This window comes from Typopeltis vanoorti, chromosome 17 (assembly GCF_054136105.1).
Source record: "Typopeltis vanoorti isolate ZY-2024b chromosome 17, IOZ_Tvanoo_1.0, whole genome shotgun sequence".
Classification (NCBI taxonomy): Eukaryota; Metazoa; Arthropoda; class Arachnida; order Uropygi; family Thelyphonidae; genus Typopeltis; species Typopeltis vanoorti.
The window spans coordinates 2,229,332-2,256,031 of NC_143565.1; the positions used below are offsets into that span (position 1 = coordinate 2,229,332).

General features: G+C 37.6%; 2 protein-coding genes across 3 annotated transcripts in view; one reads left to right on the plus strand and one right to left on the minus strand.

The window, feature by feature from the left end:
- LOC150097094 (acyl carrier protein, mitochondrial-like) overlaps nt 1–196 on the plus strand; it is an 86,228-nt gene extending 86,032 nt beyond the window's left edge. For both annotated transcript variants that reach the window (XM_090407316.1, XM_090407315.1), the window contains exon 5: nt 12–196. The gene's annotated coding sequence lies outside the window, so the exon portion shown is untranslated. The remainder of the gene's footprint in view (nt 1–11) is intronic.
- Nucleotides 197–17,740: 17,544 nt separating this feature from the next.
- The window catches only part of LOC150097095 (uncharacterized), a 95,274-nt gene continuing 86,314 nt past the window's right edge, over nt 17,741–26,700 (minus strand). The window contains exon 4 of the mRNA XM_090407572.1: nt 17,741–17,953. Coding sequence (XP_090263698.1) covers nt 17,741–17,953 — 213 coding nt within the window. The remainder of the gene's footprint in view (nt 17,954–26,700) is intronic.

The window sequence follows — 26,700 nt, forward strand, 5'->3', positions numbered from 1 at the left end:
TTTAATTTCAGAGCCATCATATCCAGTGTGGTTTGAATTAATTAGATTATGAAATCCTGTAATTCTAGGCCAAAGGATTAGCATTCATTGATTTTCAAGCTTTCATAATTCACTTCAGTTGGTGTGTATAGAATCAATTACGTTTATACACTGTAAGACCATATTCTTTCAACAATAAAGACTTCACTTTCAAGTATCTGTTTAAAACTTCAGCCTACTTCAATTTCTGCATTGCTTAGTGCATACCAATTACCATTTTTAATAGATAATATACAAAGATCTATAAAAATGCATAGTAAATTTCTAAACGTAAATATAAAGATTAGTTATTTTTGTTCAGGTTGAAAATTATGTGATTGCAAAATTGCCTTGCCAGCTGGAAAATAACAAAAAGACAGTAATTATTCCCATTTTCTTCATCTTGTTAAGAACCTCCAGAAAATAAGACTTAAATCTCTTAAGAAAGTGAGGATATAGTGTTCGGTAGGAAAGTAGCAGTAGGAACAATTGACTTTGATTCAGGTTGTCACCATTGACGTGTTATCCCTTGCCACTTCACTGAACATAGGATACAGATAACCTTCGACTTTCATGAGTGCAATGAAATGTATCTTTACTGTTTTTGAGGGCTGAAGTGTTTAAAATATAGTAAGTTATGATAAATGCTCATATAAAATCATTAACTAGAGCACGAACTGATCATTTCTGGATGTTACTCTGTGCATTAAGTTTATAGTTCTTGCATGCACAATTCTTGCTCATACAGGAGGAAATCATTTTAATCCTTATAAAATCATCTCGATTTAAAATGATTGCTGTCTCCCCTTCTATCTTCACCAATTAGGATGAAATTCTAAGAAGCAGATCCGAGTTGTGTGCATAGAAATTTTCTAGGAGCTTTTCAAGCTAGACTTAAATTAACAATAAAGCAGACTTACTTGCATATGAATTCATTTTATTATTACTTGCTTTTGTATATTTAATTTCTGTAAAATCAGTGTGAGCTGTGTACTATAAGGATTTCATTGAAACAGATTTTAAATGTAGTGCTAATAATTGCCACATACTTTTTATTTCCATTATTAATGCAGTGAATGATTGACATCGTGTTTAGTTTTCTGAGAGCCTAAGGTATTCTGCTCAACTTTTGTCAGCATTTCCTTTTTCATGCTTTTTTTTTTATTATTTATTTATGGAAATCTCATTGTTTTACTGAAGGCTGGAAACACATTAGTACTATGGATGAACAAAGGATTAAGCAAGCCAGAAACCTAGATTTGTGATTCAGTCGCACAAGTAAGTAGTATAGCGATATCAACACCAAGTGATTAAAATCATGTGCCACCTTCTGATTTATTTAAAAACTTGCAAAGATTTTTTTATTACTTAGTAAATTTTATTTATAGTCAAATTTTTAATTTAAAACTAAGCAATTTTTGATTAAAAAACTTAGCAAAAGTTTTTTTTTCCCCACACCATTTATGCCTGGAGATAAAAGAATGCTGGATGTTACTTAAAATTGAAGATTTTCTTTTCATATATTTCATCTTTACTCTAATACTGAGTTGCATCTTGGATGTAAACTAATTTACTTTAGCATCCAAAATGCAATTATTCAATTCAAAAAACTTGAAATAGCTTATGTTAAGTTTGTGCTAATGTTATGTTAAGAGACATTTTGGATATTTGGTGCTTTGAAGGATTTCAAAACTAGACTTTCTCTTCCCTTCCCTTTTCTCTCTCTCTCTCTCTCTCTCTAAAGAGTGCCAAATAACATGTAAACAGTATGAATTTTGTATGTGTGTACAGAAGATTGATGTTTAAAACTCAACATATAAACCCTTTTAGGTTTCTGAACTGATAATCACAAATTATATGTAAACTGTAATTTACTTTGGCACTCCTATGCTAGATAATGCTGGAATCTATACAAAGGAAACTTCAGCATCTCTGATAATGCCTATTAGCACAATAGTGACTTTGCAAAAGGCCAAAGAAAGTTAACTTTTAAAATGCACTCATTTTTGGATCCAGTTGTGATTGTTGAAACTCTGCCAGTGTTTTTTCTTCAGAGCCAAGCAATTTTCAAGACTCATAAAACTCTTGCTATGCAAGATACCCAAAACATTTGGCATCTCACTTTGAATATTTGCCTTTTCCTTGCATTAACTTTAATAAGATTTACTATTTCTATGCAGTCAGCACAGTAGACAGCTCAAGATTTATTTAAGCAATCCCATCCACTAACAATATTGAAAACATGATAGGCCAATACTTTTGTGAATTGTCAAAGGATAACATTACTGACATTTGCAGCTTCTGAGAAGTGCTAGCACAGGAAGCAAGTTGTGTTAGAAAGAGTTACTGATATGCAAGTTTCAAGTAGGACTGAATGAACTCCAAGACCTAGTACAACTCAAGTTTTACTAGGGTGCCAGTTTAGACTGTTAACTATGAAAATATGTTATAGACTAACTTTTGCTAGAACTGTGAGACAGCAGTAGGAAATAATATCCTGCATTAAGTGGGTTTCTTATAAATAAAATATAAATGCTTAAGCACATAAGATATTGAGCTTGCCTTTAATGATTGAATTATGCTAGCCTTTGGTAGAGATACATATCTATCCAGGATAAGATTTAAAGTAATGGTGGTAAAAAAAAAAAATACAAAGTAAATATAAAATTAGACAGCAGAAAAAAGTAAAATTGGTAGATGGAAGATATTACTATTAAATGTTGAAATTTTAAGGCAACATGAAGGATGACTATATAGTAATCTCCTAAATCCCCCAAAATGCAGTCATTAATAAAGATTCTTATAATGATAGATCCATTTATCTTCTACCTGAACCAGGCATAAGTTCATATTTGTTTCTCCAAGATGACCTGGTATGCATTTTTCCATTGTCATCCCCATTCTTGTCAAGGAAGACAAATGGCCGTAACAGTAGAGTGCAACCACATCAGGGATGGATTGTTTGCATGCTGAATGGCTGTGTATTTTAATCTTGCCTAGTGTGAGGCCACCATCCCACGTATTTCAAAACACTTCAGGTTTGAAAAAGTCCCATGTTTGGTCTTGAGAGTAATCCAGAAACCTTCCATTTTAGAGACTAAAATTTCAAGCCAGGAATTAGATAAGTACCAGATCGACATAATTGGGGTGACTGAAACAAACAAGACAAAAACTGGTGAGATCTTTCTGAGCAATAAATACAAAATGTTATATTCAGGCAATGACAATCAAGGAAAAGGAGGAGTAGCCATAGTATTCAACACAAAATATGAGGCTAATCTTCTTGAATGGCAGTCAGTCTCAAGTAGAGTATCATCATCGTCGTCATCAAATTTCTGCCATGTACATTCAAGGGGTGTACAGGATATGACAGTACTACATGAAAAAATTGCATCATTACTAACTTCCTATCTACAATTTTTCTCCAAATCAGTCTGTTACTTGTCAAGACTCCAACATTATCAGATCTTATATTTCTATCGTCTAAGGCACTTTGCACCGTATCAATCCACCTATATCTTGGTCTTTCTCTGGGTCGTTTTCCTGCCAACTTGGCAGAGAACACTTGTTTTGCTAATCTCTCCTCTCCCATTCTATTTAAGTGACCATGCCACCTGAGATTAGCTCTGCTAACGCATTCCTGGATGCTGACAATGTCAAGTTCTTTCCTAATATCCACATTTTTAATATGATATTGCCATTGATGCTATCTGTTCACATTCTTATCTTTCTCAGGATTCTCATATCTGCGGTCTTTGGTCAAGTGTTTTACTTCTGATCCAGCTCTCAGATCTATAAGTTAAAACTGGTTTGAACACTGTCTTGTATAATGCTAATTTAGTGTTCCGACTAATTTCTATCTTATTCCATACGAATTTATTCAATTGACTTCCCATACCAGCTTTGCTGATTCTGTTGTCTATTTCTATATTTAATTTACCATCTTCAGTACAAATTGTCCTAAGTAGCTAAAATGTTTTACTTGTTCCACAGGTTCTCCATTCACAACACAGTTGACATTTTCAATGATTCTGCCTATTTTCGTTGTCTTTGTCTTTTTATTGCTGACCTTCATACCATATCTGTTACAACAGCTATTCAATTTAGTCAGAGAATCTTGCAGACTTGTAGCGGATTTATTTAGAAGTATAACATCATCCGCATAAAGAGCTGACATTAACATTTCCAATTTTGATATCAGGTTTAATACCACTTTCCTTCATAATGTGATCCATATAGATAATGAATAACAGAGGGGGATAATGTACATCCTTGTCTCACACCAGATTTAACATTAAACCATCTTCCTGTACTTCCTTCAATTCTAACTGCTGACTTACAACTCAAATAAAGACTAAGTATTGCTTGATATAATGCCCCATTGACACCATATAACTGCAGCATATTGAATAGCTTCTCTCTTGGCACCTTGTCATATGCCTTTTCCAAATCGACAAAACTTAAATACAGATCTTTGTTATATTCCCATGCTTTCTCGACTATTTGTCGTAAAGTGAAGATCTGATCCTGATAGCCTCTATTTGGCCTGAATCCAGCTTGTTCTTCACCAAGCTTTTCTTCCACAATTCTTCTCAACCGTTTCTCAAGTATACTTGCATAGATCTTGCCAGGAACGCTCAGTAGGGAAATACCTCTAATTCTCACATTCAGTTTTATTTCCCTTTTTATATATGGGTACTATGAGAGATCTACTCCAATCATTGGGAATTCATCCCTCTGTCCAGGCTTTCTGAATGCAGTGCAGTCACTGTAAGACTTTTATACCACCATACTCAGCATTTCTGGTCGAATATCACTCCTACTGCCTTTCCACATTTCAAGCCTTTGATGGCTTTTTCTACTTCAAGTATGGATATGTATTCTTGACTGCATGCCTGGTCAGTGTTTTTTTATCACTGTGCTGTCATCACTGCTTGTTTCATTTAGCAGTTTTTCAAAGTAATTACTCCATACTTCAGGATATCTTTTTCTGCCGTTTTCATGTCACCTTTATCATCTCTAACTCCTTTTACAGCACTCTTTCGTCCATTCCTAAGCTTCTTCAACAACCTCCAGAATATTTTGCCACCTTCTTGATATTTATTTTCTATATTCTTGCAAAAGTCCTCCGATGACTTTTGTTTAGCTAGTTTTACACACTGTTTAGCTTTCTTACATTTGTCTCTGTATTCTGTAAGAGTACAAGCTGACTTATTTGCCAGGAACTTTTGATATGCTTTCTTCTTTTCCTTCACTGCCTCTTTAACTTCCTGTGTCCACCGGGGAGTTCTGATTTTTTTATCCTTGCACACAACCTCACCACATGCCTCTCTGGCAGAATCAATCAATGTTTTCTTCAGAGTTTGCCACTGAATCTCCAAGGTTTGATTCCTGTTCTCAAACTCTTTCATTTTCTTTTCAACAATCTTTCTGTATTTTAGTCTACAGTTCACATCTGAGAGCTGCTCAACTTTTATTCGCTTTAAAACTTTCTTACATGTTATTCTTTTCAATATGAAATTCAATTTTATCCTGCTCAAGACTAAATAGTGATCACTTCCAATTTCAAATCCTCTGTACACTCTGGTGTCCTGCACCAGGGAGAAAACATCACTATCAACAATAACATAGTCAATGAGACTTTTCTTATTCCTAGCCTCTTCTCTCCATGTGAATTTGTGCACATTTTTATGTTGGAACATGGTGTTAGTAATAACCAGTCCATGTCCTGAGCAGAAATCCAACAGGTATTTGCCATTATTATTAGCTTTGCTCTTTTCTCCAAATTTTCCCAAAATATTTTTGTATGTCTGACAATCATTTCCTACTCTGCAATTATATCCCCAACAAGGACCAACTTTTCCTTTTTCATTATGTCAGTTGCTTTTTCTAAAGCGTCAAAAAATTCCTCCACTTCTACCTTAGTAGAACCTTCTGTGGGACCATAGGCACAAATAAGTCTCATTGTCCAGTTCCCCATTCTCATATTTGCCCACATTACTCTACTTGAGACTGACTGCCATTCAAGAAGATTAGCCTCGTATTTTGTGTTGAATACTATGGCTACTCCTTCTTTTCCTTGATTGCCATTGCCTGAATATAACATTTTGTATTTATTACTCAAGATACTCAATTTGCCCTCATTACTCAAGTAGAGTAATGTGGGCAAATATGAGAATGGGGAACTGGACAATGAGACTTATTTGTGCCTATGGTACCACAGAAGGTTCTACTAAGGTAGAAGTGGAGGAATGTTTTGACGCTTTAGAAAAAGCAACTGACACAATGAAAAAGGAAAAGTTGGTCCTTGTTGGGGATATAACTGCAGAGTAGGAAATGATTGTGAGACATACAAAAATATTTTGGGAAAATTTGGAGAAAAGAGCAAATCTAATAATGGCAAATACCTGTTGGATTTGTGCTCAGGACATGGACTGATTATTACTAACACCATGTTCCAACATAAAAATGTGCACAAATTCACATGGAGAGAAGAGGCAAGGAATAAAAAAAGTCTCGTTGAAAGTTTATTTTTCACTAGGTTAGAATATAATAAATTTAGTTTAATCCTTTATCCCAGTGCGAGCAAACAAAGTTTGCACCTGAAAATATCTTCAGGACTGAATATAGTGTTGTACTATCTTACCTGGGTAAGTAGTGCAACACCAGGGCAACTTGTAGCAAATGTCGAGCAAGCTCTCAACACTCCTATCCCAGTATCTCCCATAATGCAAAACACATCTCCTTGTGGATATGTATACTGTTATGCATTAAAGGATTGGCCACTACTCTCTTTTTGGTGGCACGATTTTTAGTGAAGATGGTAAATTAAATATAGAAATAGACAACAGAATCAGCAAAGCTGGTATGGTGGGAAATCAATTGAATAAATTCATATGGAATAAGAGAGAAATTAGTTGGAACACTAAATTAGCTGTATACAAGACATTGTCAAACCAGATTTAACTTATGGATCTGTGAGCTGGGTCAGAAGTAAAACACTTGACCAAAGACTAGAGACTGCAGATATGAGAGTCCTGAGAAAGATTAGAGGCGTGAACAGATGGCATCAATGGCAATATCATATTAAAAGCGAGGATATTAGGAAAGAACTTGACATTGTCAGCATCCAGGAATGCGTTAGCAGAGCTAATCTCAGGCGGTATGGTCACTTAAACAGAATGGGCAAAGAAAGATTAGCAAAACAAGTGTTCTCTGCCAGGTTGGCAGCAAAACGACCCAGAGGAAGAACAAGATATAAGTGGATTGATACGGTACAAAGTGCCTTAGACGATAGAAATATAAGATCTGATAATGTTGGATGGAGTCTTGATAAGTAACAGACTGATTTGGAGGAAAAATGAATGATATAATCACGTAATCACAAGAAAGATATTTATTTAACCAAATATTTCGGTCTGGAAATAGCAGACCATCGTCGGTGGTATTACAAGAACAGTTTAAAAAATATACAAGCTAGAATACTAACAATAGATCGTTGAAATTAGAACATGCCGCGTGATGTTATATCACTAAGTATGAAACGAAATATTTTGAAGTAGAAACATGATTGAATTTGCTATTAAAAAAAAAAAAAAAATTAATGAGTAATCTTGATTAGGCTTTCCCAGATTTTTGATATAGATATGCAGTCATTACGATTCAGGTTGGGATGATGGAGCAAGGCCTCCACGCTTTCCTTGAACAAACGTTCGAACCTGTAACGGGATCTATGTAAGAGGCGCGTCTTGGACCAAAGGATGCTGTGGTCAGTTTCAATCCCGTGTTGAGCCAAACCAGACTTTTCAGGTTTATTGTGAAGAATGGATGATTGATGTTCTTGGATTCTTTTTTCAAGAGAACGTCCAGTCTGTCCAAAGTAAGAGAGATCACAGTTGCAAGGAATTTGATAAACTCCAGGAAGAGATAAAGTTGAGCGTTTGTCTTTAGGAGAAGGAAAATGAGAAGACAATTTGTTAATAGGAGAATACGTAGCTGTTAAATCATATTTCTTCAAAATTCTTGCGATAGGTTCTGAAATACCGGAGATATAAGGAATAGGTACTCGACGTATTGAATCTTTGTTGTTTTGTGGAGGATTATAAGATGTAAGAAGACGTTGAATACTTTTTTCAGAAAAGCCATTGAGTTTCATGTGTTGCTGGATAGTAGAAAGTTCTTTCTGTAGATAATCAAAAGTAGAACAATTAATTTTGGCTCTTTTGATGAGACATTTTATAATTCCTGTTTTATGACATGGATGATGGGCTGATTCTTTCAGAATATAACGACCTGTGAATGTTGGTTTCCTGTATACTGTAGTTGTAAGAATATTTGAAGATGATCGGATGAGGAGAACGTCTAAAAAAGATAACTGGTTGTTTTCTTCTAATTCCATAGTAAACTTTATGCGATGATGTAAGGAATTAATACTGTTTAAAAAGGAAGATAAAGTGTTTTTACTGTGAGGCCAAATAGCAAATATGTCATCTATATATCTTACCCAAAAAGATGGTAGAGGGAAACTAGATGTGAAGAGGACTTTTTCTAAATGTTCTAAATAAAAGTTGGCTAAAGCTGGAGAAAGAGGACTTCCCATGGCTGTTCCTTCTACTTGGCTATAAAATTTGTTTTGACATATGAAATAACCAGAATGTATAACGAAATCGAATAGTTTTATAATATCTTGAGGAAAGATGTCAGCAAGTAGTTTTAAAGTTTCCTTAAGAGGTACATTGGTGTATAAAGATTCTATATCAAAACTAACCATAAGATCTGTAGGTTGTAATGAGACATCTTTTAATTTTTCTAAGAAATCTGAGGAGTTTTTTAAAAAAGAACTCGAGTTGCCAATGTAAGATTTCAGTAATTTAGCTAGATATTTGGCTATACGGTAAGTAGGAGAATCAATGCAATCTACTATTGGACGAAGAGGATAGTCAATCTTATGGATTTTTGGAAGGCCATAAAATCTAGGAGGTCTTGCAAAATGAGTTTTAAGTCTTTCAATTGTGTCTTTATCCAAACTGATGACTTCATCAAGGAGAGAATTTAATTTCTTTAGTTGTCTGTTGGTTGGATTATAATCAATTTCTTGATATGTGGAGCGATCTCGAAGCAAAAGAGAAAGTTTTCTTCTGTAATTTACTGAGTCCATAACTACTGTTGCTTTTCCCTTGTCAGCTTTAGTGATAATGAGGTGATTATTTTTTCTCAAGGACTGTAAAGATTTCATTTCAGAAGGAGATATGTTAGAAGGAGGAAGTTTAGCCTTAAGTAGAGAAGAAGCGACTTCTAGGCGAAGAGCATTAGCTTTATCGCTGGTTAGATGATTAAGATTCCTTTCAATGTTAACTAGGAAATCTAGATATGGTATTTTATTTGGAACAATAGAAAAATCATGTCCTTTTGAAAGGATGAGGGTTTCGCTTTTAGTCAAAAGACGTCCGGATATATTTACAATCCAATTATCTGGAGTTATGAATGGCTTGGATTGTTTAGACGAAAGAGCCTCATATTTACGGTTAAGATGTTGACTTAGTTTATTATAAGCACGTTGAGTAGAACGTTTAGCTACATTTAGAACTATGTGAGAAAGATGTGGATCCAAATTTGTGGATATATAGGTGCGTAAATCAGAAGTCTGATGACTGTGAATAGCAAGATCACGTTTAGCAGCTTTAAGTTGATTACGGATTAGAGATAAACTTGTGTTCCGGTAAATATTATGAGCTCCAGGAGATTTTATTGTTTCTTTAATCTTAGCGAAATTGGGAATAATCTTGTTGTCGCGGCACTTTTTTAAGAAATTAATCTTTGCTCGTAACCTACCTTGTATAACTGAATAATTTACCAGTTATTTTGGTAGCATTTTCCCCGTGAAGGATAAGAATTTGTTGTTTTAAGGATACTTGCGACATAAGACTGAATGATATAATCACGTAATCACAAGAAAGATATTTATTTAACCAAATATTTCGGTCTGGAAATAGCAGACCATCGTCGGTGGTATTACAAGAACAGTTTAAAAAATATACAAGCTAGAATAAGTTGTTCTAATTTCAACGATCTATTGTTAGTATTCTAGCTTGTATATTTTTTAAACTGTTCTTGTAATACCACCGACGATGGTCTGCTATTTCCAGACCGAAATATTTGGTTAAATAAATATCTTTCTTGTGATTACGTGATTATATCATTCAGTCTTATGTCGCAAGTATCCTTAAAACAACAAATTGGAGGAAAAATGTAGATAGGAAGTTAGTGATGATGTAATTTTTTTCATGTAGTACTATCATATCCTGTACACCCCTTGAGGGTACATGGCAGGAATTTGATGATGATGAAATTTCAAGCCTTTTCCAGTTCTCCAATAAACAAGACTTGGTTTCACACTAGTTGATGAAATTCATCTCCCACCTAAAGATAATCACAAACATCCATGCCTGCTATGGTATTTAAATGCACAGGCTGTTGATGGATATGTTAACTACTCAGCCAACCAGAGTAGCAAATTGAATTGAATATAAAATTCAGTTGAATTTAATATCAGTAAGATCACAGAGATTTCTTCATGATACAAATTACCAGGTTCGTATTTTAAGAATACAAATACAAGACTGTCATTCACTCAAAAGTTTAAAGGAGTAAACTTGCCACTCATGTTAATGTTCTGTTATTTTGTTTGACCATCCAAAAGTGGGCAACAGTGACTGTTATTGTAAGATTATGTTGTACCAAATCTGTAATAGAATTATACATCTTCTGTTTCTGTCTGTATCTTGTTTCCATTTGCTTGCATAGTGTGTCCAGTATATGGTTTGCAATATACTGGACACATTTTTCATAAGTATTCATTAATATAATTTTTGTGCTTCTCACAAAAATTGATGTCAGAATTTCTACTCCTAGAATTTTAGGGCTTTGTTTTTTTAATCCCACACAAAAACTCGACAAAAGAAAAGCAACAACAGAATTATAGACTACCTCATAGCTTAGTTGCTTCAGATGTAACATTTTTATGCTTAAGTTGCAAACACCTAGGTTTGAATCTCATTCTAACTGAAATTTTCTGGTGCAATAGATTGATTGGACCTGTGATCCCTTATCCCTTTAATGGATATGCAAAGAAATTGTTGGATTAAGAATGATCATTGAGCATTGGTTTACCCATTGTGAGCTAATATCAGTCAATTTTTTTTTTTTAAATAGTTTTTTGTTTGTTGTAGTCTGCTTGTAGGTTGTAGACCATAAGGGATGTGATATTATTGAACTCTTGGTTTGTTCACATTGGCATTTTGGCAATGAGTTTAAAAAACTAACTCGTTCAGTATGGTTTTGGAACATTTGTGTTTTTGCAGGGTCCTGCTCACTCTAATCTACTGCTTGATAGATTAGTTAATTGGCATAGCTGGCTATGCTGGTTGAGTAACAGATATAGCTATCCTATTGAACTATTTGCTTTTGAGCTAACATGATCACAGAGCAAAGTCCTTTGCCTAAACATACTGGCCACTGCTGAGAATATCCCGGAAAATGTTACGTATCCGAATAGAAACTCAAAAATGAACAGAAGATAGACCAATGTTTTACCTGATGTACATAAAGTTCCTGACTTTCAAGTGTTTTGAGAAAGAGAAGGAATTGCTGAAACAATAGTAACTCAAAATCTATGCTCCACAATGGACTGTTTCAAACAAATAATTCCTGAAACAATTATAAACGTAATTGTGTGTGAAACTAATAGAAAAGCCAGAGATCGTTACGATGCATCCAGAAATCCACAGCAATACAAACGACCTCGTATATATGATGCTGATGAAATCTATGCTATGATTGGCATTCTAATATATGCCGGAATGCAGAAGAATTGGGATGAATGGCTGGACGAGCTCTGGGAGAAAGATAAATGCATGAACACTGAAATTTATGATGATGAAGAAATTATTCACACCAATTCTGATGATGCATCTTAAATTTATTTTTTTTTTTTTTTAAATTTATACAACTTTTTAATTTTTATATTTTAAATTAAATTTTTGAATTTGTTATACCTATCTTCTTAAAAATAAAATTTCACAAATACTTATGCAGCCAAAGTTTTCTTTACATTTTGCACTGAAAATGCACGGGGTGTAATTATATCCCTGTACACGGTTAACTTTAAAATATTTGTACACAGAGAGAGAAGGTGAAAGGTAAAATACAACAGTGGGTGGATAGGAATGCGGTACTCTATAGTGGGCAACATGGCTTTGTAAAAGGGTAGGTCCTGTCTTAGTAACTTATTTGCATTTTATAATAACGTGACAGCAGAATTGGATAAAGATGATGGCTACACCACGTTACTGCTCGACTTTGCCAAGGCATTTGACAGTTCACAGAATACCACATGTAAAACTATCACAAAAATTGGAAAGAATGGGAATGGATATGAAGCTAGTAGTATGGATATGGGGATGGCTGACGGGTAGACTCTAGAGAGTATTATATTGTGTGGAGTCTAGGAGAATGATGGTGACTAGTGGAGTACTTCAGGGTTTGGTACTAGGGCCACTATTTAATATGTATATCGATAACAGGGAAAGATATGAGGGGATATTCAGTTTTCTATTGATGCAAAACTGGGAAAGCAATAGCTGATAAAGATGATGTAGATATCCTGCAGGGTGATGTAAATAAATTGGCATTGTGGGCAGAGGATAAAGATTGTCAATTTAATGTTGCAAAATGTAAGGTTATGCACTTTGGGTTGAAAAGGTTGCATATATTGCATGGTTTATTGTATTGAGGGTTGATGAATTGATGAGGCTTGGGATTTGGCTAGGGGATAATGGTGGACAAAGAGTTGAAGTTCAGAAGGCATATTGCAAAAGTTGGTAAAATAGCTCAAAGAATTACTTGGATGTTGAAAAACATGCTAACAAGTAAAGATAAGGAAATTATTATCCTTTATAAGGCTATGATTTGGCCACATCTTGACTACTGTGCACACATTTGGTCACCTGGGTTTCTTGGAGACCAGGAGAAGGTCCTAAACATTCAGAGACTAGTGACCAACATGATAACAGGTCTGTGGAATACTCCCTACGAGGATAGGTTGAATGTTTGTGGGTTTCAAAGTTTAGTTGATAAGCAGGACTTGAGAGAAACCTTTGAGATAATAAAGGGGTTTTATAAAATTGATGCAAGTGAAATTTTTCAATACGTGGCAAATAGAGAACCAGGGACCACCCCTGGAAGTTGTGTAAGAGTGTGGTTGTGAATTCCCTGGCAATGGATTCAAGGAGAGGTATGATAGTTGATTTGGGTTTCCTGCGATGAGTCTCTGGACTCCATGAAGTTGTTGTATGTAAATAATAATAATATTGTAGTATTGCTAAAAGTGGTAGAAGAATGAGTTTCTCCCATTGAGAGAAAAAAAAAAGTAAATAAAAATATTCTCTTCTTAACTTAAGAAGTAAACTATTAGTGAAATTTCGAAAGGAATCATATTAAGAAAACATTTGTTCAGTTGCCTTCCTAAAACAAGGTTTGATCTGCCATCCAGCTGTGGGTGTTAAAAAAATTTACACAAAGTTTAATAACTTGTTTTAGATCTGATCACAATATCCATCCTCAAGTCATTCACATATTTGCAACAGTTTCTTAACTTCCCTGAGTAGACAGGTGCAATGTTCCCATCGCTTATGAAATGAATCCCATTTTGACCTTGTTTTTGACCATTGTCTTCATGTACCTATTTTTTTTATTGAATGAAACTATTTACAATTTTCGTGGGTGTTATCTCTGCTACTTAAGACTATTACATTTCCTTGCGTCATTTTGCAGTAGTCTTAAAGTAATCGTGAGAGCATAAAATGACAGTGTTTAGTTCGAAATATATCGGAATCGCTTAGAACTTTTCGCATGATAAATTGCCGAGCATTTTCTTGTCATGTGTTGGACTTAGATTCCAGCATTTTATCTCTATTGATTCCGTGTGTTTTTTTCTGATGAGCGTGCGGGATGAAAAATCCTACTACCTCTGCGCAACGCCGGCAATCCACCTTCAGTCGAGAAGCCTTTTAAAAATTTTAATTGAAAAGCCCTGCAAAGATCCTTTGCATTCAAACTGAGATTTTCCGAAATAAAGAATATTTTGTAAAAGAAGGTTTAACGCCAAAAGAAATTCATTCGAAGTTCATAAAAGTTTATGAGCACTTCTCTCCTTCGTTTTCGACAATTAAGAAATGTGCTGCCGAGTTTAAACGTGGCTCTACCCGCGTTTAAGATGATCCAAGTGAAGGATGTCCAAAAAGTGTAACAACACCAGAAATCATTGATCAAGTGCACGGTATGGTATTGGATGACCAGCGAGTCGAAGTGCGTGAAATTGCTCAGACTATAGGCATTTCAAAAGAACGTGTAGGATATATTTTGCATGAATTGCAAATGAAAAAGCTTTGTGCAAGATGGGTGCCGCGCTTGCTCACAGCAGATCAAAAACGCACTCGCATGAAAATCTGAGCAGTGCTTGGAGCATTTTAACAAGAATAAATCTGATTTGTGCGTCGATTTTTTTACTATGGATGAGACTTGGATTCACCATTACGCACCAGAATCCAAACAGCAGTGAACACAGTGGACAGAAGCCCGTTATTTGGCGCCAAAGAAGACAGAGTCTGTTCCATCAGCAGGAAGGGTCATGGCATCGGTGGTTTGGGATGCTAAAGGCTTTTTATTATTATTATCTTGAAAAGAGTAAAACAATAACACGGGAATATTATTCCGATCTTTTAACCAGACTAAACGAAAAAATTCGTGAGAAAAGACCCGGTTGGTTTGCTGAAGAAAAAAAATCATCTTTCATCAGGTTAATGCCCCTGCCCACAAAGATGTTTTGGCAATGGGAAAATTAAGAGATCTGCACTATGAATTATTGGACCATCCACCCTATTTGGCTCCCTCTGACTTCTATCTCTTCCCAAAACTAAAGCTCTTCCCTCGCTGGTCAGCGTTTTTGCTTCGAATCAAGAGGTGATTGCAGCTGTAGAGGGGTATTTTTCAGATCTTACTGAGAACCATTACAGGGCCGGGATAATGACGCTGGAGCATCGCTGCAATAAATGTATTAGTCTTAAGTGCGATTATGTTGAAAACTAAAAATAATTTTGAAATTATAAATTCGTTTTTTCATTGTTAGGCCGAGAACTTTTCGGACCGCCCTCGTATCTATCTACGAAAAGGAGCAAAAAAAAAAAAACAAAGGGAGAAAAACAAACAGCCAAAGATGAACCAGCTTCGCTGGTTCATTTTTGGCTGTTTTGTGGTCTCTCAACAGCGGGAGATGAGAACATCGAGCTTCTTAAGTCCTCAGATGAAGAAGAAATGGAAAATGCAAGTCTTCCTCATGGTGAGGATCCACTAACAAATGAACAGCTTCAAAGGTGTTAAGAAAGTTCGAGGCACTTCACAAAACCTGCTGATAGCATACTACTACACAACTGATATCAGTGGCCTTATAACCCACCTGGAAGAATTAAAAACTGTTCTGACAGGGGGAAAAAGGAAGAAAACAACCAGTCTATCAAAGAAATGTAGAATGGTGACGAGGAATCACCTTGGAAAATTCTACGTTTAATGCTAATCTCTCCGAATCGTTCATTATCGAATATTGGTTGTTTTCCATGATTTCATATCAACAGCAGCCAATAACGAGCAGATGTTTATGCTCATTGCAAATATTTCTAATGATTTTAGACTATGGGAGGGAGTCAAATGCTTTCTTGCAGTCTATCGATGCCGTGTTTAAGTTAGTTTTTTTTGTCTTTTTTGAATATCTGCGCGGATCAAAGTGTCCTCAGAAATTAAAAAAGTGAAATTCAGAAATTGATAAAATATCAATAGGGATCTGGTCTTTTGTTCCTCTGGATTTTTGAAAATTGCCCTTTTGTTCAATTGGATAAATCTGATTATCTGATAAGTAGTGTTATATGGAATTTTCTATGATTGCAGTGAACAGCTTAGCGTAGTTGTTATCCATGTTATTGTACGATAATTACTCGGGTCCGCACCCTTATCTTTCGTTAAGAGAAACGTATGCTCAGATATCATCCAGTCTTCCGCTGAGCCAAACTAACAATTAATGATTCAACTGTTCTGCCATTCGACCATGCAGACTGGTCGATCACTAGAAATCTTTGGATTTCTAGTGATTTTAGAGTCCAGGAGTATGGGAGGCAGTCAAATGCTTTCTTGCAGTCTTTTTTTTTTTTTTCTTTCTAGTTGTGCACTGACCATTCTTTAGTAATAATGACATTTTGCATTTGTTTTTCCTTCGTTTTTGATTCTGTTTCCTTAATCCATGAAGCATTTTTCTTATGTTCAAAAGGATTATCCCAGATTGACTTCCAAAATTGAAGTGTTTCTTCTTTTTCCGACGAATGATTGTTTGCATTTGTATTTCCCTGCAGAGGTTGGAAGAAGCGACGTTGGTTTAGTCTAAATTGCATATTTTGTACATATTGGTTAATTGCGGCTTCACATCTTTTAATTTTCTGTGCAATCTTAATAATTCTTTGCTTTAGATCTTCAGTGACTTCAGAAATTGTTTTGTTAGTCAATTTATAAGTATTTATAGAATTGTTTTATTGCTACTATTTTTCAGCAATTCTTTAAATTGCTCAGATCATCTCGAAGTTAGATTTTTTGTTCCGACCTGATTTTCCATTCAGGTTGGAACAAAAATGAAGATAGCAGTCTCCACGATGTTGCAGACTGCTTCATCTTCGGCGTTTGCTCTTGCAATTTGTAACCAAGCTTCATCGTATTGACATACTTTATAAGTATAATGCCGCATAAGAGCAGATTTGTTTCCCTTAAACTTTTACTTGTGATTGTTTCTACGACAGCATTTGCGTCTAAGAGGAACTGTTTCGCCTCAGATTTGCGCAGGGCTTTTAACGTTGGCAGTTTTATACTGTTATTTATGAAGATATGTTTCATGGCCAACTTCATTTCATACTGCATTTCTGGGAAAACATTCTGAGGTGTATCGTCAACTTAATGATCACTGAGTTCGAAGTTAGAAAGAGCTGACTGCTGTTGGTTTGTTGTTACTGAGCTGTTGTTGATTTATCACGTAACTATTGCAACCAAAGTTCAGTAAACATTTAGTTGCAGAAAATAAAATTCTTTTGGTTCATAAGTCCTTGTTCTATTATTGCAGAGTCTGGGGACTTTTGTTTTTTTTTTCCAAATTAAATGAATTCGCTTTCTAAAATCCCGTTTTTCTGGTGTCGACCTGTAAAAACATTTCATAACTTCCATCATGTTTTCTTCTAGAGTCAATTTTTTAGGTTGGTTACTTCCAGTCGCTTTTCAGCTTCCTGCTCTCGTGGCCCAGAGCGAGGAGGGATGGGTCGTGTAGTCCACCCTGATGACCAGGATCCCTAACATCTAGGTAGTTCTTGATGGCTCGGTGTGGATTTTTTCTTGCTTTCCGCTATTCAGATACACTGAGACCTGTGTTGCTAGGGTGGCCCTGCCGGTAGCATAGCTACCGGCAGCAGCATAGCTCTCAACAGCATTAAAGCATGCAAGTCCACCCTCCATGAAAAGGCCGTGTTCCTTGGGGAGTCATTTTTTGCAGATTGGTAGCACGTGGTAGCAAGCTCGCTTTCAGTACGCTCCTATTTCTTGAGTTTTAAAGCAACTTTTTTTTTTACTTGTGGATTAATGTTCAGAGTATATCAATGAGTCCTGTTCGTCGAGCTGAAAATGGCGGTGTAAAAATGGTAAGTGCCTTTGAAGAAGTATATAACGCATAAGTTGTCAAAGCTTGAGGCAAACGGTGGTGAACCAACGACAAGAGAACAAAAGAAGTAATCTTAACAGTCATTCCACGATTGCCGAAGCTAGAAAGATCATGAAGTGCTGTAAATGCCAGGAAGACCTAATGGGGGAATAAAATCACATAACATGCAGGAACTGCCTGAGAAACACACCTCTGTTCGGGATTATTGAAAGCTACATGGCAACGCAAATCGAATGCGAAGCGTGACGAGTGGAAGTTGCCACACTAGGGAAAACAAAGCGATGCAGACTTCAACAGTAGGGGGAAAACAACAAGCGCTTCCAGTAATAGCAGAGGGTAAGCAGAAACAAAAGAGGGGAAGTGCATAACAAGGAATATAACGCAAACGTAGGTTAGCCCATTTTGAATATATTACTGTAAAATTGATTGCAAAACTTAAAAGACTGCTTTATCGCATTTGTTCGCAAACTATTGGGAAAACATACCGCACACGTTACATATAAAGTTGAACGAATACGAAGAGTTTATCAAATTTAACAATAATTCTGTAGAAGTACTGCTGACCGTCAGAAATTAAAAACAGAGTAAAAGTGGGAACGGAAAGACAGCGTGATTTAATTAAAGAAACGGCGGAACTGCGGCAAAAAATTCCCCCAAACTGCAGTATGAACTCCTAAAATAACAGCAATATAAAAAGTATCCCTTATTCCTTTTTTCCCTCACCTCACACAAAGAAATGCTCTCCACTAGGTCCACGAGCAACTCAGTCGATGTGGTTCCCCACAGTAACAAAAGAAGAACCGTCACTTGTAACTCAACAAACTCACCTTAACAAAGGACCAGGAATAGACGGAATGAGACCAAAAAACACTCAAATAACCTACGTCCTGTTATACTAAAACCGTTAAATAATATCTTCGAAAGGGAGCACATACCTGAAACACTGAAGACTGCATTAATCACTCCCATACATAAACATGGGAAAATAAGCACTATAAGTAATTACAGACCCATCACCACATTGTCTATAATAAACCAAATCATGGAGCGCATCGTGCATTGCAAACTCCCCACATACGTTAAAAAATTGCAAATCATCTCCAAAACGCAATATGAAAAAAAAAAAAAAAAAAATCAGCTAACGCCTTTTTATTCCCGTATATACGGGAGTAGGCGAGGCCATTTAGCCCTATCTAACTTTTGGAGACTGAGTGGGCAGTTCAATCTCCACTGGTACCCAATCAGAGACAGATGGCCCGAGGCTATCACTAATTAAGCGGTACGCAGTGAAGAGAGACGGCTCAAATGTGCCGCCATCTCGTGGTCGCTAACCCTAACACAATATATTTAATGTCTGAAATAATGTGGGTTCTACGGTCGATTTTCTTGAGTTTACAGGACGAAAAACCCGAGTTCCCGGGAGGAAAAACCTGCTTGCCCGTGCCAGAGATCGACTAACTCGGGAACCGGTCGAAAAAAGGCTTAGAAAAATTTCCTCTAGTCGCCGACTAGACTCGAAACCAAGACTTCCTTCGTGCGGCCAAGCGCGGTGGTGTGCAAACGCCACATCCACTGAGCTACACAGGCTCGCAATATGGCTTTCAAAAAAAATAAAGGAACAGCAACACTTCTGGAAGCTTTCACAGACCTAATTAACGCTGCGTTAGATAAAAACAGAATAGCACTAGTTTTTATTGATTTAACAAAAGCGTTTGACACACACAACCTTATTTAACAAAGTAACACGTCGGAATCGGATGTCGTCTACTCCTGTGGTTGGTTCAAAGCATACATGAAAAACAGAAAGCACATCACATGTATAGGATCAGAGCGCAGCAAATAGGTATCGGTAACCTGTGGAGTACCACAAGGAGCTGCTCTTTCTCCCATTCTGTTTAACATACACACACGATATTAGTCATCTTTCCCAGAAAAGGGAAATTAGTTAAAGTCGTGTTGGTTAATCTTCCAACTTCCAATAAGCAGACGACATTGCCATCGTGTCTATTCCTGATGACGTGAACACAGTTTACAGAAATATGCAACACGCCATTAATGTGTTCACCAGCTGCTAATTGAAAATGGCACACAAACTCTGAAAAAAAAACGCGACTGATATTCGAAAACCCCCAAATCCTACCCATAGAAACTAAATATCTTACTATACGACATTCATCCTCCTATGCAAAGTGCTGAACATAAAACCACAACCATCACACAGGTGAAAACAACACGCTATCTCGGACTTCACTTTCGATGGTAATCAAAGTTGGAATAGCCATATAAATTACCTACACACCAAGCTTAGGATAATAGCAAGCAAACGATACCGATTAAAAGACATTGCCCAGATACACAAAAAAATGCTAATCAATAAAGCATTATGTGAAAACATTTGTATATCACATCATGCAACAGAATGTGCATGGTGTGATACACAATCACATCATACACATTCTGCGCAGACTACAAACTGAACTGATTACAATCGTTGAAAATTAAAATGGTAAAACTGATATTCTGGGAACTTATAGAACAGCTCGCACTTATACAGGCAGCAAGGACAGAACACACAATATTTAAGGTGAAACACTTATGCCACTACACAGTCATGTTAAAACATTACTACATCCCACCATATACAGTAACCATAAGAACATTATCAGATGACAAGACCACAAACTGCATAACATATAAGTACAATAATCAACCCGCTTTTCCATCACTATGGAAAATCAGAAGGAAATTACTAAAAAAAAAAAAATAACGAAGTTATCTCAAGTACCAATACAATGAGATAAACACACACTCTTCATCACCCAAACCCCTTCTTCAAAAAGGTTAAATTGAGCACATGCAGTGGTTGTCTGTGGGCATGTGTACACTCTTGTACACATTGAAATCAACGCCATGCTTGTCGTGCATGCTGAATCTAAACCAGGAAACCACCGCCATCTAATATCGTTCTCAGATAAGCTCAGCACAAGCTTCGAAGATGACAGCGGAACGGCCATCTGAACCAACAAACAAAAAAAAAAGTTCAGTGCAGCAGTAAAAAAAAACATGGGTATTTGCAAAAAACGAATGTTCTCAATATCTTTTAATGATCAGTAAATATAATAAAGTTTTAACTGTGCGTATTGGCAGTTTGCATTACTGACGATTTCGAGCAGAAAGCGCGTGCACATTCGAAATACCGAAAATCGTGCACAATGGGGTCACGTGGTAGCACTCAAACAGGATAAAAGACGAAAAGCTGAGCTAAAGAGCAAATTGTGTTTGAAAGAAGCTCTTTTCTAGAAAGAATAAAGCTGCAAAAAGATATCTTGTAATATCTCAAAGACATCATTTAGATGATTTCATACGATGAAGACTTGTTCGAAAGCTTGAAGAAGGCCGCAGAATTGCTGATATTGTCAGCGAGTTTACAATTTTACATAGCGTTCTACCTAGGCTCTTAGCTATGTTTCGAACTAATGGAATGCGTTTCGGACGTGGGCTAAGAGGTCGCTCTCGCTCCACCACGGAGCATGAAGAGAGATTTTTGATTATAAGAGCAAAACATAATCGACGCACTGCGACAGGTCAGCTTGCAAGTCGGCTGAATTCAAGCACAGGTACGCGGATATATCGAAAAACCGTAGCACGACGTCTACAACATGTAGGCCTATACGTGCGAAGGCCTGTAGCCTGCTTCCCATTGTCCACGGCCCATCGTAGAGCACATTTTTAGTGGTGGTGGTGTATCCATAAAAATGGGAGAACTCTTTACCGATGAGAGTCGTTTTAGTTTTTCCTCCGATTCTAGACGGCACTTGATCTGGGGTGTAAGTGGTACTTCTACTGCTTATCATCGCGAGAATATTCCTGAAAAGGATAGATATAGCGGTGTTGGGATTATAGTGTGGGGTTGCATTATGCTTCATGGACCACAGAGCTACAAGTGCTGGAAAAAGCGATCATGACTGACCCTGTCTCAACCATGTCTGGTGAACGATATTGCAACGAAGTGCTTCAACGTCACGTTCGATTGTTTCGTAGTGCTGTAGGCGAAGAATTCCTTTTTGTTATGACAATGCTACCCCACATCGTACACTAGCGGTGAAGATACTTCTCGAGACCATTGATATTAATCGAATCGAGTGTCCAGCACGCTCTCCAGCTCTCAACCCCATAGAACACTTTTGGGACGCAACAGGGAGATGCATTGCTGCTCGAAATTCCCCTCCAGAAAACAAACAAGGCCTTTTCCTTGCTCGGAGGGAGGAGTGGGCCAGTTTGTCTCAATAATTCCTGAATCGCTTGGTGCCAAGCATGACACGACGTTGTAAGAGGGGCGTCGCAGTTCGCAGTGGACATATTCCATAGTGAATCGTCTCTTCGCATCGTTTTTTTGTAAGCAGCGTACATCAATTCCTTAAGTTCGATTGCAAAAAACGTATTTTAATTTAATTTCTACGAAATTTATAAGACATTTTTTGTGTAATATAATTTGTGTGCTGTCAATAAATTTATGTCCACATTTGGTTCTAGTCATGAAATTTTTTTTCATATATACAAGCAAAATTGTAGTTCGCCCTTAGCTTGGACACCAGTGCATTATGTATAGAAAATTAAGTCTCCGTAGCTCAGTCGATATAGACGAAGCTCTCGGGTTGGAAGGACCTGGGTTGTTCGAATCCCTTGTAGGACGCGAACATTTCCCAGGGCTTTTCTACGGGAGGAGTTAGCCGGTCTTGTACGGAGGTGGTGGGTTTTTCATCCTGAATACGGGCAATTAACGGCCAGAAGAACACGCAATTTATATCCGAAGTACACTTATAGGCACTGGGCTAACCACCCTATCCGCGAATTCCGGTTACGAAATTCAAGGATACTCGGAAGGTATTTAAGTGCCTCTTAAGAAGATTATTTTCTATTTTTTTGGCAAAATGCGATGAATCGGAAATGTCAGCAGAGTTAGATCCAAAAGAAAAATTCAATTCACTCAAAAGCTTAAAACTGTGTTAAAATCACAAAATGGGTATTTTAAAAGTCAGCAAGTGAAATGGACTTTTTTGGACGATGTCATTGTTTCTTTGTGTGCGTTTCTGCGCGCATGCACCTTGAGGGAAACTGATGGGATCCGATTTACCACTGTGATGGAAGGCTTTTTCTAAGAAGTGAAGAAGCTAGTTCACTTGCAAACTTTTTATCGTATCCTTCCGCGAAACTAAAGCGTGGATGAAAAGAAGAAAGAAGAAAAGAAGGGTTTTTTTTTTTTTTGGATAATGAATGTCATTCGTTCACTCCAAAAGAAACACGGAACGCAGCATTAATTTCGTACTCATTTATTTGGCAATGAAGTCTTGATGGATTTGTAATATTCTCTGCTGCCCTCGGTTTTCAACGCCCAAACTGTTTATTCTGAAGCATTTTTACAGCCCGCAGCGAATACGAAGCCTACGAACGCGTTAAATTTCAGCAAAATTTCATTTACTTAAAGTAGGAAAGAAAAAGCAACTATTTTTGGCGATGGTGTTGACGCTGTGTAACGACCAGGCTTAAAAGTTAAATTTAATGGGGTTGTCATTGAAGGTAAGCACTTGACAAAGAGTTCGTTAGAGCCGAGACTTTATACGCTATTAACACTTTCATTGCCAAGCTGAAAATTGGAATTTCGTGTAGTGGCCAAATTTTTTTTATTTTTTTTCCATCATTTAGTTAGCGACGTCCACGCGATAACGCGTGATCGGCCGTTTAGTGAGAACTCGCACCGCGCAATATCGCGTGATTGGCAATGAACGTGTTAAAAGTGGTGAGCACAAGATGGTGGCAAATGAACACAGAAAATACATTCACATAAACAAAACGTAAAGACCGACGACGAACAAATTAATACCGAAAAGATGAATGACGCAATTTCGGATTTTGAAAGAACTCAAAATAAATAAAACTATATGCCTAACAAGCCAGCAACAAACATGACGGGTGTTGGCCGTTTCTTCAAAACGTCATCAGATAAGAAAAGCGGAAAACCAATTGGGATGTAGGCACGTGGGTTTTCGTAATATGTGCGGGGAATCCATAATTTATTTCATTTACTTGCAGTGAGGGCGACAGTAAATAGGACATTTTTGTGTTTATGGCACATTGGGGGGGGGGGGTTCCTCTGGTAGGGATTCAGAACAACGTAACTTCGACTAATTTTTGTGAAAATCCAAAATGGCGACCTTCTCGATTTCAGGGGTTTGTTTAGATTGCGTTGCGTGAAGGAGATTTCAATGCTAGGATTTCTGTTGTTTCTGGTCTGTTTTTGCTACTTAAAAAATTACGGGCAGTCCATCTATTCAAGGATGGCTGCAGTCCGACAGTCGTATAAAGTTGTGAAACGCACTATCTCCGGGGGGTAGTAATTTTATTTCGCTTTGTTCCCGGACAGAGAAACGCTGCATCGAATTCTCCTTTGCGCGTAGCTCTCACACGGAGGAACAGCAAAATTTCGTGCAGAGAATCCCCTCTCGGAGGAGGTGTCTCCGCCCCGACGAGGGCGGCTCCACGACTCCTCCATTAAAGCGGCAATTAATCAAAACCTCTTAACGGTTTAAGAAATTCCGTTAATCGATCGCTTTGTCCGCTGAAACGACAGCATACGGTGGATTTTACACGCGGGAGCACAAAGAAGTTTGGAGGGGAAAAAAATACGTAGAAGGCGCCAACCCGGAAAACAACTTTAAGTGGGAACGCGATTTTTTCTTTCGGGGGGTCGGGAAAAGGGTGGGAAGCAGGTCCTTTCGTTTTAGTCAAGGTACCCGCTGGTCGGAAAGAGTGTGACAGGCTGCTAACCTAACGAGATCAGAAGCGTTAATTCCGTGGGAGAGTTCGTAGACGGGTCATCGAAGAGCGCGTTTGCTGTTTCCACGACAAGGCAGACACCTCAGGGGGTTATCGAAAGGAAAGCCACGAAGCAGTTCCGAGGTTTGAACTGCGTCCGGAAAATGCAGTCGTGGCCGCAATACCATTCGAATATTGGTGAAGGACTTCGATTGGTGCGAGCAATCCGAGTTGGCTCGACATCGGGAAGCGCTTCAAACATTAATTGAAAGCGAAAGAAGGAAAGAATAAATTTACGAAAACCGTTTTGTCTTATTCAAAACAATAGTTTGAATGTTAATAAGAAATGCAACAAATAAAACCTCATTCGCAGCAGTTAAATTATTACCCCCCCCCCCTTTCCTTACCGACTTGCAAAGACTGATTCACGATTTCTCATTCTTTTCAATTTCCAGCAGTAATGATTCTTGGTGCCCCGGATGCAAAATGGCGCGGCAAAATGTTCTCTTTTTTTTCTCTCTTTTTTTTTTTTTGTTTGGCTTCAGCTAAGCGGAAAAGTCAACTATTACGGCACCGATCATCGACACTAATCCACTCTTTATTTCTAGAGAGAGAGAGAGAGAGAGAGAGAGAGAGAGAGAGAAAAGTGTGCTACAATAGGGTTAGCACTAGCAGCTACAAAAAAGAGAAAAGCGTTAAGTGTTTAATATTTCTTTAAGATTCTGCAACGGGAATTGAGCAATCTGCAGGAAAGATTTTTCTAGTTTTTTTGAATTTATCATCAACGCGTAGCAGGGTGGTCGGAACATTTAAGACGATCGGTTTAGGGATGAGGAATTGATTCACAACGCGCATCTCACTTTGTTAATCACAGATTGGATGCGATTTTTCATTTTTTAAATTGAAGTGTGCGTGCGTGCGCGCGCAATATATCCAGCCAGAGACAGACATGTTTGTATACCCTCTGAACGCTATCGGAGTTGCGCTCATTTCTGGAGGTGGGGTGGGGAGGTTAGAAAGAGAGAGGGTAAAAAGTGTTTTTTTTTTTTATTATTTTTATTTTTTTTAATAGGAGCTGCTTTGAATTTCTTTGTGTCGTTCGAGCATCTGCTAGAGGCTGAACCAGTCGGCTTCCGCGTGTCGTTCTGAGCTTGGCTTGTCGCCAGACGAGAAAACTATAGCGGGTGTATCGTCGGCATGCTTGATTAGGTTTGCTTTCGAATCCATTAGCCGTAGATCGTTATGTAAATCGGAAAGGAAATGGGAGGACTCGGCACAGCATCGAAGGTCTTCGCTTTCTGTCAGTTTTAAGCGGCCTTTAATTCGCCAAACGTGTTGCTTATTTAAAAAAAAAAAATCTCATTTGACATTCGTAGACGCCGTATGGTTACTCCCGTACCTCACCGGGTTTGGGGAGTGGTCTCCTGCTAGAATAAGCGGTAGGGTTGCAGATGCCCTTTCCATACAGAGTAAGGATGACGATCACAAACATCCATGCCGGGATTCGAACCCGCAGTCTCTTCTGGAGAGCGGCAACCACTCGGCCAACCAGGCTTACTTGAACGCTCTTAAATACGAATTCGACTCATCGGTTCCGTTCCCCCCTTTTTCAAGGAATTTTGTGACCACTCGTTAGATGGTCTGAACGTTGTGGAATTATTGATATCATCTACGTTTTTTTTTTTTTTTAAGACCTGTGAATTCTCCAGTTGCAGGGGATTTATTATTACATAAAGAAGCCGTTTCGGTTAAGGATTCCTTCTCAGAGTTCTCGTAAAGTGCTGCCAATCCTTCCTCTTTGAGGGAGTCAAACATGCGACATCAGAAGGCGGGTGCAGGTGCGTAACTTTTGAACGAAGTGCAGCCGCTGTGGTAACGCATCGCAGACTTAGAACAAGCGAAACTTATACAATAGGAAATCGGTGACCACACACGCCAAATGCATCTTTGTTCGGGAATACACACAAACAATACTCCCGTACCGAAATGAAAACGAGCGAAAGGATGCAGTTGTTATGAAGACGTCCACAGCGCTGTGGTTGGCAACCTTGGAGGCGTCACGTAATAATAAA